The sequence below is a fragment of the Nilaparvata lugens genome, chromosome 8 (assembly GCF_014356525.2).
Source record: "Nilaparvata lugens isolate BPH chromosome 8, ASM1435652v1, whole genome shotgun sequence".
In the NCBI taxonomy this organism is placed as follows: domain Eukaryota; kingdom Metazoa; phylum Arthropoda; class Insecta; order Hemiptera; family Delphacidae; genus Nilaparvata; species Nilaparvata lugens.
The window spans coordinates 35237184-35251015 of record NC_052511.1 but is presented as its reverse complement, the minus strand read 5'-3'; the positions used below and the strand labels follow the sequence as shown (position 1 = coordinate 35251015).

The 13832-nt window shown below is 35.5% G+C and overlaps 1 protein-coding gene across 1 annotated transcript in view; it reads left to right on the top strand.

Annotated features, from left to right (window-relative positions):
- Nucleotides 1–13832, top strand: part of LOC111048260 (acetylcholine receptor subunit alpha-like) — a 492391-nt gene extending 478559 nt beyond the window's left edge. Inside the window, exons 10-14 of the mRNA XM_039434650.1 lie at nucleotides 1704–1890; nucleotides 7218–7406; nucleotides 8539–8794; nucleotides 10502–10701; nucleotides 13639–13832. Coding sequence (XP_039290584.1) covers nucleotides 1704–1890; nucleotides 7218–7406; nucleotides 8539–8794; nucleotides 10502–10699 — 830 coding nt within the window. The 3' untranslated portion in view covers nucleotides 10700–10701; nucleotides 13639–13832. The remainder of the gene's footprint in view (nucleotides 1–1703; nucleotides 1891–7217; nucleotides 7407–8538; nucleotides 8795–10501; nucleotides 10702–13638) is intronic.

Genomic DNA, 13832 nt, shown 5'->3' with positions numbered 1-13832 from the left:
TTGAGTTTAGACTCTGATAAACTGAGTTTATCAGAGATTGACAATGATGTAATAACCGAAACCGGTATTTCTGAGTATGAATGAATCTGTGGTTTTTTGAAAATTTCTCAGTCTTTTTCATTCAATATGGATGATTAGCACAATATCAACTTCTCAACTACACAAAAAGTATTATAACTATTTTATTTTTCTTGAAAAGTAAAGTGGATAGAGCTCGATTATGGATGTGATAATGTAGCTGAACAATAAGTTGATAGTCATCTTTAAATCCTAGTAACATAATTGGTTGTGTCAAGGTGGATTTCCATATACATCAGTAGTTATCAGAGTCCGTGGAAGGCTCTTGGAAAAATACTTCCCATGGATTCCAATGTGATTACTCATATTTGCTCGGTCTGCCTGAGTGCTCATTAGAGCTCATGAGGAGAATATTTACACTGAACCGGACTCTGATACTGATATGTGTGAAACCCTGGTTGATTCATTCGTTTTTCGCAGTATTTGCGTTACAGTGATAGTACTGAACGATTACTTATCTAAGTTATATCATAGAGAAACAATAGCATAAGTAGATATCCCATGGTATAGGGCGTTTATGTCGCAGCTTTTACTGTTATCCCAAGCCGATAGCTCACGTAGTTCTTTCCCGTGGAGCTTATGACGCTGGTAGTCTGTCATATTGTGCCGTTCATACACTCTTACCCGGTCAAAACAGTAAAAATCTACAATAATCGACACTAATCGGCTTGAGATAACAGTAAAAGTTGCGACATAAACGCCCTATACCATGGGGTATCTACTTATGCTATTGTTTCTCTATGATATAACTTAGATACGTGAACGTTCAGTACTATCACTGTAACGCAAATACTGCACTAACGAATGAATCAACCAGGGCTATTGTTTCTCTATTGTTTGATAATTATTTTTTTTTTGTGTAGTTGAGAAGTTTATATTGTGGTAATTATTCATATTGAATGAAAAAGACTAAGAAATTGTCAAAAAACCACTGATTTATTGATAATTAGAAAGACCGGTTTCGGTTATTACACCATTGTCAATCTCCAACACCAATTGTCGAGATTGACAATGGTGTAATAACCGAAACCGGTCTTTCTAATTATCAATAAATCAGTGGTTTTTTGACAATTTCTTAGTGTTTTTCATTCAATATGATAATTATTTTTTTGCAATATATGCGGTATAGAAGTAGTAGTGATCGTTCACTTACTTGATTTCTATTGTATTGTTTATTGATGTATTTATACCGTTTGCAGTAGTATAAGAGTTACAGTACAGCTGGGTTTACACCAAAGTTATTAACAAAATGTTAATAACTTAATCCTTATTGATCCTATTAGATTGAACGGAACTTGACAAACACATAAATGTTCATCATGTGCATGATAAGTTATGTTCAATCTGATAAAATCTATAAGGATTAAGTTATTAACATTTTGTTGACAACTTTGGTGTAAACCCAGCTTAAGGTAATGAAACGTTCACTTATTTTAAATTCAAATTTATTTTCATTTTCATACAACATACACGATACTGTAAAATAATTTTATAATATGATAAGTATAATTTGAATTATATCCATCGTTTGCGTCGTATTAATATCGTTTGCAGTAGTATACTATCCTTACAGTGGTAACTTGTAAATTGTATACTATACTTAACATTAACTTATTTTAATTGAATTTATTGTTTGTCAATGTATGTGTGTGTATATGTTTGCAGTATATGCGTTACAGTAGTAGTGCTGAACGTTCACTTTCGTTCGCCGCAGACTCACATAATGGCCCCCTGGGTGAAGCGAGTTTTCATCCACATTCTCCCAAGGCTGCTTGTCATGAGGCGACCGCATTACCAGATGGATAAGAGAAGGTTCGGCACACTCATATTAATTCACATTATTAAATTCTCATCTAGAAGATAGTGCCATGTAAGAGCTTTTTTCCATACATTTGTATAAGAACGGCAGGATGCATTCACGCACAAATAAGAGCCTTACAAGCTAAATCCACCTTGTGTGTGCAGTGTGACTCTCTGAGCTGAAAGCCAACCAAGCAGAAAATCATAGAAGAGCTAAGAGCTTGGCTATTCCATTCTATAAGTTTGACACATTCCCTAGTTTCTAAAACACTCATTAGTTGACCGAGCGAAGTGAGGTCTAAGATTCAAGTCGACGGTTTGGCATTTCTAAATGTTTAAATGTTTGAATGTTTATATGTTTTCGCCACACTTGGATGTAATGAGCTGGTTTACATGCGTCATATGGAGGCCGAAAGTGATTGTTTTCCGACCAGGCCGGTGAAACTTTACGGCCCTAGGGCTGTAAAATGACCTTGAATAACAGCTGATCGTGTCCGATCTCACAAAAATCATAGAGATAATCTCATAACGACTGTAATAATCTATATAATTATGTATCGTGAATCGCGGTATCATGTCTATAATATATTTTATAAATTACTGTTTCATAATTCAATATTTATTATTGTGTTTTTGATATCAAACAATAGAATACGTTGATATCTCCGTAGCTTCAACAATATAATGTTGGCTGCATTGTCCATTGTCAGAAAGGTACCGGTACGTATCGCAAGTATTTAAAAGTGAAGAATCGAATTTGAAATCAAAGTACAATAATTGTATCAATATTTAAAAGTGAGGTAGAGTAATAATTGTTTCTTTTTTATTATCGAATTCCACTTCTTAATGCAATACAATCAACAATAATAATAGGAAAATACAGCAGAGATCTGAAGTTTAAGGTAAGCCTACTGGTGAAACTCAGCCTTGACTGAAAAATTCCTGGTAATTTTTCCGTAATTCATTATTAAAACTTTTAGATAATTTTTCTCCAATATCAAACCATATAGAGAAAACATTAGGCCCACTCAAGATTGAATCTTCGAATGTTTTCTCTATGATTTAACTAATTTCAGAGCAATATTTTGTTGTGAAAATGCCGGCAAACCGGCTTTAAGTTTGCCGCTATACACTATATTATAGTAGCCTACATACATTACCTGACTTACAGGCCTCTACAATCAACAATACCCAATGGCCGAGAGCGTAAAGGTGTAATACATCAGAACTCAAAGCTCAGTGAATTACAAACATGATCTAGGTTCGAACCTCGGTCAATGACATTTTTTTTTTTGTCGATGAATTTCTACTTTTATTAGCTATTTTTTATATTAGTTACCCAAATTTAAATTTCAATCAATTTTTTAGATATTTTTTGAGACAAAACTGTGAAATATGCAATTATATTAATTTTTTAATCACATTATTTCAAAATAGTAATGAAAATTCTATTCAACCATCTATCCATGAGATATTGCACCAGGCACGAAGCGCGAGCTATAAAAATTCAAACAATTATTCGAAATATTAATAGTATAAAAATATTGTCACTATTGTAAATTATTAATTGGTAATATTAAAATTAATTGACAGTGAAAGTTGTCATAACCAAGATTCAAACTATCAAAATAGGCTGTTTGAATTTTATTTATTTTTCAATTTCTTATATATTGGGAAGTTTTTTTTTGGTGTGGCGAAAAATAGTGTTCGCAACATGGGCAAAAATGTTTTTCCGGCTCTCAAACGCTTCAAGTTCTCGACTTCGTCTCGAACTTGAAAACCGCGATCTCGAGCCGGAAAACGTACATTTTCGACCCTAGGTGCGAAATATACTATTATAGAAGCCAGTATATGTGGAGAAGCCAGTCTATTGCTGTATTTCCATAAGGTCTATAGTTTCAATCAGGTACTTGTGGATGAGAATACTGCGTGAGGTCTACTGTTCACAGAACTAATAGTTCATATATCATATTATGAATGTGAATAGAATGATGAGGAATCACAAGAATTGGGCCTAGAACCTCTTCGATTACTGTTTAGCTTCTGCATAAGCAAATCAATGCAATGGATTTTGTGTGAAGAATATTTCCTGCAGTTTTCATGAATGTAACCATTTTACCTACTATATCAATATAAGGTAGAATCTGTATATTATTCTGAAAGAAGTTAGAATGTATCTTAACTGGTGATTCATCTTAAAATCTTATAACTGGTGAGCCCCCCGAGTTAGAGAGTTCGCTCATGATATATTGTTTTTAAGATCCGCAATTTATTTATTCATTTAGAAGAGTTTAGAATTTGGATTTTATTTAGTTTTTATCCGCATATCCTGGTTTTGAGATCCGCACTTGTAATATTATATTATGTGAATCAATACCACTTTATAGGCTATTCTGTATTGGGTCCATTCTTGGAGAATGATACTCGATAATATTCATCCCGTTAGCACTACTCAAGGAGAGAGAGTAGCCTATGTGTGTGTGTATAATGGTGCGTACAGATATACGCGCCGCGAACATGAGCAATTCACTTTCAATAAGCTGATGCCAAGCTTTTTATATCTGTATCTTACCGTTTCTGTAAAAATACAGATATAGTCAGCTGATTAAAAGTGAATTGCTCATGTTCGCGGCGCGTATATCTATACACTCCTTTAGAGAACGGGAATGATAGAGTGAGTAATGGACCAATGGCAGAAAGCCAAGCCTCCAAGCTCCCCATAGTCTCTTCTGATTGGTGGATTGGATCGCCTACTGGTGTAGTTCTCAATTCTGCCGGTAGGTGACACCTGTTACTGGGTTGTACCAAGGTCTAATGTATACAGGTCATGACACTCGTGTTCCTTATGGAGCAACCATTTTATGGGGTCTTTATGGCGGTACATTTGAAAATCCAATCTAATTCAATTTTTGTTCGCAACGAAATTATGCATTTTAAAAACAATATCCTGTGAATTCAGATTTTCAATTTTTTATATGAAATTGCAATAATAAATGCTTCAATTATGCATTATTAAAAGTTGTTCTTATTCTTGTATCTTAATGATTATGATTCATAAGGCATTGGGACAAGACAGAAATATGCGAGGCCAACTTCAAAAAGAGTTTCAAGTTCCAATCAATTAAAACTTAAAAACAACAACTCAGTTCCTAAATGGAATCTAAATATTATTATTCTGTCAGAACAATTTATTTTACAATTCAAGGCCAAGCAATATCCCTTGAACAATATAACAAAATAACACATTGGCCCATATGAATAAAGTTGAGCATTTGCTTATACTTCTAAAATATGGAGCATTTGCTTCATTTTCTATGAATAAACGTGAGCAAAACCTTTCGCTCATGCTCATCAAAAAAATATTTTGAGCATTTTCTCAAAAGTAAAAGCTTTTACTCAAAATTGTATGAATAATACAATTAATCACCTTTTGCTCATAGTAAAATGGCTCAACTAATTCCTTTGAGGAAGAGGAAACTATACCAGATACGATCACAACCAATAGTTGAGAACTATAAAACTCTTTTTAGATTCAACCATCATATATATCACCATTATTCCTACAAAAGATACCTGATATGAAGATAGCCATCACAAAATAGGAAATAGGCATTTAAGAAGATGAGACTGTAGGCGATTATAAGAAGGTATTGATATTATAAGAATATGCTAAAGATTATTATAGAGATGACATTTTTTCACGCTATTATTTCAAAATTCTAAACTCAACTAACCTAAAACTCTTTTTAAATAGAAAACCGAGCAGACGACACAAAAACAAACGGTGCCCCCTATACTTGCATATTTAGCGCTTTCGTGAGCTATAAAAACAAAGTAAGGCTACAAAAGCGAATCAGCTGATGAAAAATCTTTAAAATACGTGAGCATTTGCTCAAGAGTTCAGGAGCATAAGGTAAGAGTATAGGGTAAAGCTTATTCATATAAAAATGAGCAAATGCTTTTGCTTCTACCTTTTGCTCATGAGCAAAACCTTATGCTTCATGCTCTTGCTCATGAGCATTTGCTCTGGTTTTATTCATATGGACCATTATGTTGTTCAATCTCTAATGATAACAGCTGATGAATTTGAAAATTGGTGAACTAGAACCCCATAAAATGGCGATTTTGCAATGCATCACGAGATTGTGTCATGACCTGTATTTATAGACCTTGGGTTGTACTTGCTATGAATTTCATAACATTTCTGAGACGAACACCCGATTGCACGTGGAATAAGCCTACCTCTATCTTTCTTACGAGTAAACAAGTCAGAATCAAGATTCAAAACATACAGCTGAAATCACTTGATGGCGCATGAAGGACGTGAAAGATAATTCTCAAAAGACAAAAGATAAATCAACTGGATAAGTTACTACTTTTTTATGTACTTTCAATGTAATCCTGTTGTATCCAGAAAATGAAAGCTAAACCAAAACCCACTTGTTCTGTTCGCACCTTCAGCCAGTTTTGAATGATAATCTATCATCGAATTTTATGAAAATGTCATCTATTCTCAATTACCAAACTAGACATAGATTAAATTTCAGATTTGGTACTCCTAGAGCCACTTAAGCTCCAGCAAATAACACCCCATTCCACATTGTGCTCCTCCTCTACCGAAATTTGCCTACATCAATCCAGGAGGCTGAGGGGCGCAGTGTACCTGTTTACAGAAGAAAAATAGTCCAATGGCTATTCAACATTGGCAGGGATGCTTCGGAGGCCCTTGTCAATTCACCCTACACCTAGGTTTCGTCTTAGATATTTGTCTACAGATATTCCCATTTTTCATTTTGTTATAAGCCATTAGTTTTTCCGTGTTTCATTATTTTTTCTTTTTTTTTCTCTCTCTTCTTGCTTGTGTTTAGTTTCTTGTTTTTGATGCAGCGCTCTATTAACTCTTTCGACCTTATAGCACCAACCTATATCAGTAATAGATTTAACCTATTCTATTTTCTACATTTGAAGATATTGTTTAATTAAAGTTTTTTTTTTGGAAAAAAAGTGGAATTTAAAAGTTTTTCAAGAAATGATTTCGATTATCCTGTATTTCTTAAGGCTTTTCTAGATAGGAATTCTTTCCCCACACACGGATTTATAGTCTAAGTGGGGAAAATATATTTCCTTGATTTGTTTTTGTATAACTATTATTGTTATTAGTTATTTTGTATAACTGATATTATTGTATATGATTTTTTTTGGAAATAAAAATTGAATTGAATTGAATCAATGCGCATGATTTCATGTCATTAGCAAGATGACATTCAAATAATTATGTTTTTCATATTGACCAATTCTCATGATTTCATATCAATATTATTTGTTGGATATGATTGCAGTTTAGCGGGCTCGTGTCACCGCATCATGGTTCGCACGTGCAACGGACTGGAACTGCGGGACGCGGGCGGTCTGTTCTCGTCGGGCGGACACATCTCCTCCTCCTCCGAACTCATCGACAATGCAAATGTCAATGCTCAACACGACACTGTCTTCCCCAATCTGGAGCATCTCGACGACTTTACGCCACGGTTTGTCACCGAATCTGTCTTTATTTACAATTATAATTAGTGATTATTTTTCCATTAGACCCACTCGAGTAGGCTAAGTGTAACCAGAATAGGGTTTAAAGACAGTTCATCCTCAAATCATACTGCAAACCCTACCTAAAAAAGTATTGTGAAAATGATGGTTCATCCTCAAATAAAACTTTCAATTACTTGAATTACGACATAGTAGTCTGATTTGTATGATTCGAAAACGTTATAGTACGCGTCCTGTAGCTTTGCATCCGTGACATTGAAAGTAACGGCATATTGGCGAGGTATGGTTCGCGGGGTAATATTAACGGCTTTGCAAAAAACATCAGGCTTCAGTGACATAGATCCCTAGATGGGAGATGCTCCCTACAGAGCTCCCTTGAAGGAAGCTCCCTACTCACAAAGATTCTTCATGAAGAGAGAGTTACAACGTATCACCAACAATGGAAACAGCATGTTGAACGAATGTCAGCTGATAGGCTGTGTTGTGCTGAAAGGACGTAACTCCAAAAGGCTCCTTGTGTATCTTTTCGGATGCAACACGTTGCTTTTGAGAAGATACAAAAGAGCATCTGTTGCTTATGGAAAGATACATCAAAGCTCCTTGTGTATCTTCTCGGATGCAACACGTTGCTTTTGAGAAGATACAAAAGGGCATCTGTTGCTTATAAAAAGATACATTAAAGCTCCTTGTGTAACTTTCGGATGCAACACGTTGCTTTTGAGAAGATACAAAAGGGCATCTGTTGCTTATGGAAAGATACATTTTCATAAAAGGCTTGATGTTTTTGAATGGGTAGTATTTTAGTCTAGTGAGCCTCCGCCGATAGGCAAAGCTACAGGACCAGGACTGTATTTGATTCTTGAATATGGGCCAACCTCTTTCTTGAATGTTCTCTTAATAACGTTCGTATTTTTTTTATTGAAAAAATAAAAAATTTGATGTTTTTAAACGGGTAGTATTGTAGTCTAGTGGCACTCCGCCGATAGGCAAACCTACAGGACCCGGACTGTACTTGATTATTGAATATACCACCTCCTTGAATATTTCTTTAATAACATTCGTATTTTTTTAAATTAATATTTAAATTTTTGTAACAATATGTAAATTTTGTTTCTGCAGCGAACTAGAAGCTAGCGGCCTGGGCAGTACGTGTCGAATCCATGGCACCCCTCCCCTGCCACCCCTCCTTTGCCACCACCACGACGACCCCCCGCTCTCGCCACCCCCCGCCCCCAACACTGCCGCCTCCGGGGGCGGAGACGAGGCACTCTGTCGGAGGCTGACACACTGGCACCACTGTCCCGAGCTGCACAAGGCTATCGACGGCGTCAGGTTCATAGCCGACCATACTAAGCGAGAGGAGGACTCTACTAAGGTTGGTGAAGATGTGTTTATTCAATCCTTTTCTTCTCCTTTTCTTCTTCCTCCTCTTCATCCTGCTCCTCCTCCTTCTTCAGTTTCACTTCCTCCTCCTTCATCTTCTCCACCTCCACCTCCTTCACCATCTTCTACTTCTTCTCCTCCTCGTCGTTCCATCCATCTTCTGCTCCTTCTTCTTCTTCTTATCCTGCTTTCTCTTCTTTTCCTCCTCCTCCTCCTGCTACTGCTTGTTCTCATCCTCTTTCCTCTGCTTCTTCTTTTCCTTTCCCTCTTCAACCTCCATCATCCTCTCCTCCTTCTTCCTCTGCTCCTACTCATTTGTCTTCTTCCTCTCCTCCATCTCATTTTCCTCCTTCTCCTTCTCCTTAACTCTTCCTCCTCCACTTCCTACTCAATTTCTCTCTTTTCCGACTCTATGTTCTTCTTCTTTCGCTGCTCCTGTACCTCTTCCTCTTTTTCTTCTACTATCTTTCTTCCAAAGTACTTTCTTACTTTCAAATACCTTCATTACTCATCATTCACACACATAAACACGATTTCCTCATTCTCCTTCCTTTTCTTTTTCTTAAAGCTTCTGTTGATTTTCATACCAATTGTTCTCTAGGATTGAAGGTGGATCGGGTCAGAGTTCTGGCAGGAAAGAGTAAGGAATATATAATACCGGGTGCGGCAGCAAAACTTCCTTTTTTAAAGTGAACGCACGTTCAGTCAGCTGATGTCGCAGTAGAGCAAATTTGGACTTGTTAGAGAGGTCAGATCATAAAATTTTCTTCCCGACTTGCTCATTTGCCATAATGCATTGGAACAATGAGAAGCGTGCATTTGCCGTTGAGACTTATTTTTCGTGTGGATGCTCTGTGATCACAACCCAGCGCGCATTTCGAAATCGCTTTAATTTAGCCCCTTTAGCTACTGTCCCTGACCGGAAATCAATTGGCACGTGGGTCACTACGTTCAGACAAATTTCAAGTGGAACAAGACGAAGAACTGAAGTCCCTCGGCCCATTAGGTAACCTGAGGCTTCAAGAGTTTCACTGTTAAGATCACCACAGCGTTCTGCACGCAAACATGCGTCTGCTCTTGGACTTTCCGATCGTTCTGTGAGACGAACTCTTCATTAAAATCTTCATTTCCATCCATACAAGATGGCAATTGTGCAGGAACATTCTGGACATGACTTTAATTGAGGGAATACTTTCCAGGACGCCTCATCTCAATTAGGAGGTATTTGGAGTGGCCAGCCCGATCTCCCGATTTCAACCATTTATGATTTTTACTATGGTGGTTTTTGAAATCCCTTGTTCATTTGAACCTTCCAAGGACCCTACAAGATTTGAAAACCAATATCAGGGAGGAAATTGCTAACATAGCGCCAAAAATCGGTTTACTCAGTGTATGGGGGACGTCACCTACCTGATTTGATGTTCAAAACTATTTGAAACGAAACTTTATATATGTGTTTACATTATAAAAAAAATAGATACAAACTTCCTGATTCATACAAAGAGTTTTATTTACTTTAGAAAAGAAAGCTTCGTTGCCGCACTCTGTATTTGGAATTGGTATGTGTTACACGAACTCCTGACCAGCTCGTTCGTCTGCATGTGCTATTTCGATTTAGATCCTCTTGCTTGAACTATATTGAACGTTCAATCTTCAATGCAGTAATAATTTTTTTCTGATTTCATTTGATAAATTCCAGGTGAAAGAGGACTGGAAATATGTGGCGATGGTGCTAGATCGGCTGTTCCTGTGGATCTTCACGCTGGCCGTCCTGGTGGGTACAGCTGGCATCATACTGCAGGCGCCCACCCTCTATGACGACCGCATCCCCATCGATGTCAGGTTGTCCGAGATCGCTTCCACCACCGCCAAGCCACACATCGCCACTGGTCTCTAGAGGTCGGTCAACTATTCCACAAAAATAGCTATTTGTATAATACAAAACAATTTGTTAATTTTGTTTAATAACAACTTAACTCTTTCAAATTATTGTACTCTCTTGTTTTTTTACATGAAAATTATATTATATAATTATTATTAAACGAAAATCCTAAATAAATGCTGTGAATCACCCCGAAGACGTCTGCTACTGCAAATATTGACAACAGGGTAAACAGCGAGAATCGAAATTCGATGAGCGCTACTATACAAAAATTATTTGTCAGCCCGGGAAGTAGGCTACTGTATAGTCAACGTTAAGTTTAGTAGACAGTTTGTCTACGGTACTAGCTTTGCTGTATACAAGGTAGCTCTCATCGAATTTCCATATAGCTGTTTACCCTGTTGTCAATATTTGCAGTAGCAGAAGTCTTTGGGGTGATTTACAGCATTTAATTGGGATTTTCGTTTAATAATCATTATTCATTAATTAGCATTTGAAGAAATGTAACTTCCAATTTATTTCCATCTGTATATTATACAGGCTAAATACTTTTAAATTGAACTCACTACTGGCGCTCAAGTGTTACTTTTGCCAGTATAGCCAAACTTTTATTATAACTTTGCTTAATATTATTACTTATCTTTGTTAATTTTATTATACTGTATACTTCTAAAATTGTTCACTTCTGTTAACTTAATTAATGTTATTATTTTTTGATAGTAGGAATTTTTGTAAAATTATTTGGCAAATGAGATTTCAATTTCAAAAACAGGTCATTGTTAAACGAGATAGAATTTGGGTGATCGTAGCAGAGTTAGACTATCTATCAAGTTTGGCAAAACCGTCGACTTCATTCTTAGACCTCACTTCGCTCGGTCAACAAAGCAATTTGTTAATTTTGCATTTCTCTGCAAATTACCCTGTTGTTTAATAACAACTTTCAACTTCTACTCTTTTTGTTCTTGTAGATGAAAATTATATTATATAATGATTATTAAACGAAAATCCCAATTAAATATTGTAAATCACCCCGAAGACATCTGCTACTGCAAATATTGACAACTGGGCAAACAGCTAGATGGAAATTCAATGAGCACTACTATACAAAAATTATTTGTCAGCCCTGTATAGTCAACGTTAGTAGACAGTTTGTCCACTAGCTTTGCTGTATAGTAGCGCTCATCGAATTTCCATATAGCTGTTTACCCTGTTGTCAATATTTGCACTAGCAGAAGTCTTTGGGGTGATTTACAGCATTTAATTGGGATTTTCGTTTAATAATCATTATTCATTAATTAGCATTTGAACAAATGCAACTTCCAATTTATTTCCATCTGTAGATATTATACAGGCTGATAACTTTTAAATTGAACTCACTACTGGCGTTCAAGTGTTACTTTTGCCAGTATAGCCAAACTTTTATTATTACTTTGATTAATATTATTAACATATCTTTGTTAATTCTATTTTACTGTATACTTCTAAAATTGTTTACTTTTGTTGACTCTATTACTGTTATTATTTTGTGATTGTAGAAATGTTTGTAAAATTATTAATGGCGAATGAAATTTCAATTTCGAAAACGGGTCATTGTCAAACGAGATAGAATTTGGGTGATCGTAGCAGAGTTAGACTACCTATCTATCAAGTTTGGCAATACCTATGCACATCAGTTGCAAAAGAGACATATAGGTATTTATTCATTTATTCATTCATTCATTGTACAAGACACTACAATCATAATATAATATAATTATGGAGGAAAAACTAGGCTGAACCTGTACTATTTCTCTCCAAAATTTTGATAAAATTTCAATGTTTTCCAAAGGTTAAAGTTATAAAATCACACACTGCTTCGTCACTTGAGTTTTGGTCCAGGAATAATTATTTGAGAATTTTGAATTTTGAAGGTTGACGAATGAGCTGAATTTGAACTGACAAAATACAGTTCATAAAAATTGTATGAATTTCTTGAGGGAGTTTCGGTCGTAAGCCTGTTATGCCTTTCATTAAGAGGGTAAAACTAGTAATATTCACCATCATAAATGAATAAGGTGATTGTAAGCAAATGAAAGGTTGAATAAAAGCTGTGCTATTTTTGAAAAATTCGCTCAAATGTATCAAATTATTATAAGATTGAACCAAACTTTCTTTCTATAGCTCTTACGCCCATTGTGGGCTTTGGTCTCCTTCACAACATTCCTCCAATCATTTCTATCCTCTATAAATCCTCTTCATCCTCTATAACCCATCCTTATCAAATCATCCCTTATATCATCTTACCATTGTTTTGAAACAAACTGAGCTGTTAAAAAAACGGTGGGACTGAAATGAAAATTTCATCTGTTTGCCATCACATCCTGGCAGAGGATAGATTTTTACACTATCTTTTGAATTGCTCAGAAGTTATATTAGAGAGAAATATTACAAGGAGTATCCATAGTTTTTCTCTTCCATTCAGTGCTTTTTCATGAAAATTAGAATAATTTTTTTTCTTGATTTTTATAGCACCTAGTTAAAGACTAATAAGCTATTCTATTTTGACTTAAATTGATAAGAATATCGTTTGTGAAGGTAAAACCCATTGGTTAAGCCTTCTATATTGGTCAAGGATTAAAATTAGAATAAATAAATAAAATAAATAAATTTAAAACTTGTCAATTACTGCACCAATTGTATCCTTGTCTAGCTAGCTCTATCACATGTGTGATTGCCAAAATCTGGATCTAATATTCTTCAATACTGTATTATTATTACCTATTTGTCTTGATTCGTTGAGGAACCTCGAAGATAAATCTTCCATAACTAATCCAAAAACATTTCTCTTCAATTTCTATTACTTATATTCGTGGTTCAATTTTATACAGTAGCCTATAATTGTGATTGAGGCATTTTTACTTATGGGAGATAATTCATATTGTACCTATTCATCGAATTGTTCTTTCCTTTTTCAGATTCGTGAGGAGCAGTGGATTGTGATTTCGAAGGAATAAAACAAAGTGGAACGAGACATTTTTGAGGAACAATCCAAATTCTCAGACAAAAGTGCGTTATACAACGAAACTGTTGAGTCGATTCTTGCAAAGTGCTCAATGTATCTAACCAATGAGTAGACTTGTCTAATATATAGAACTAACCAAATTGAACA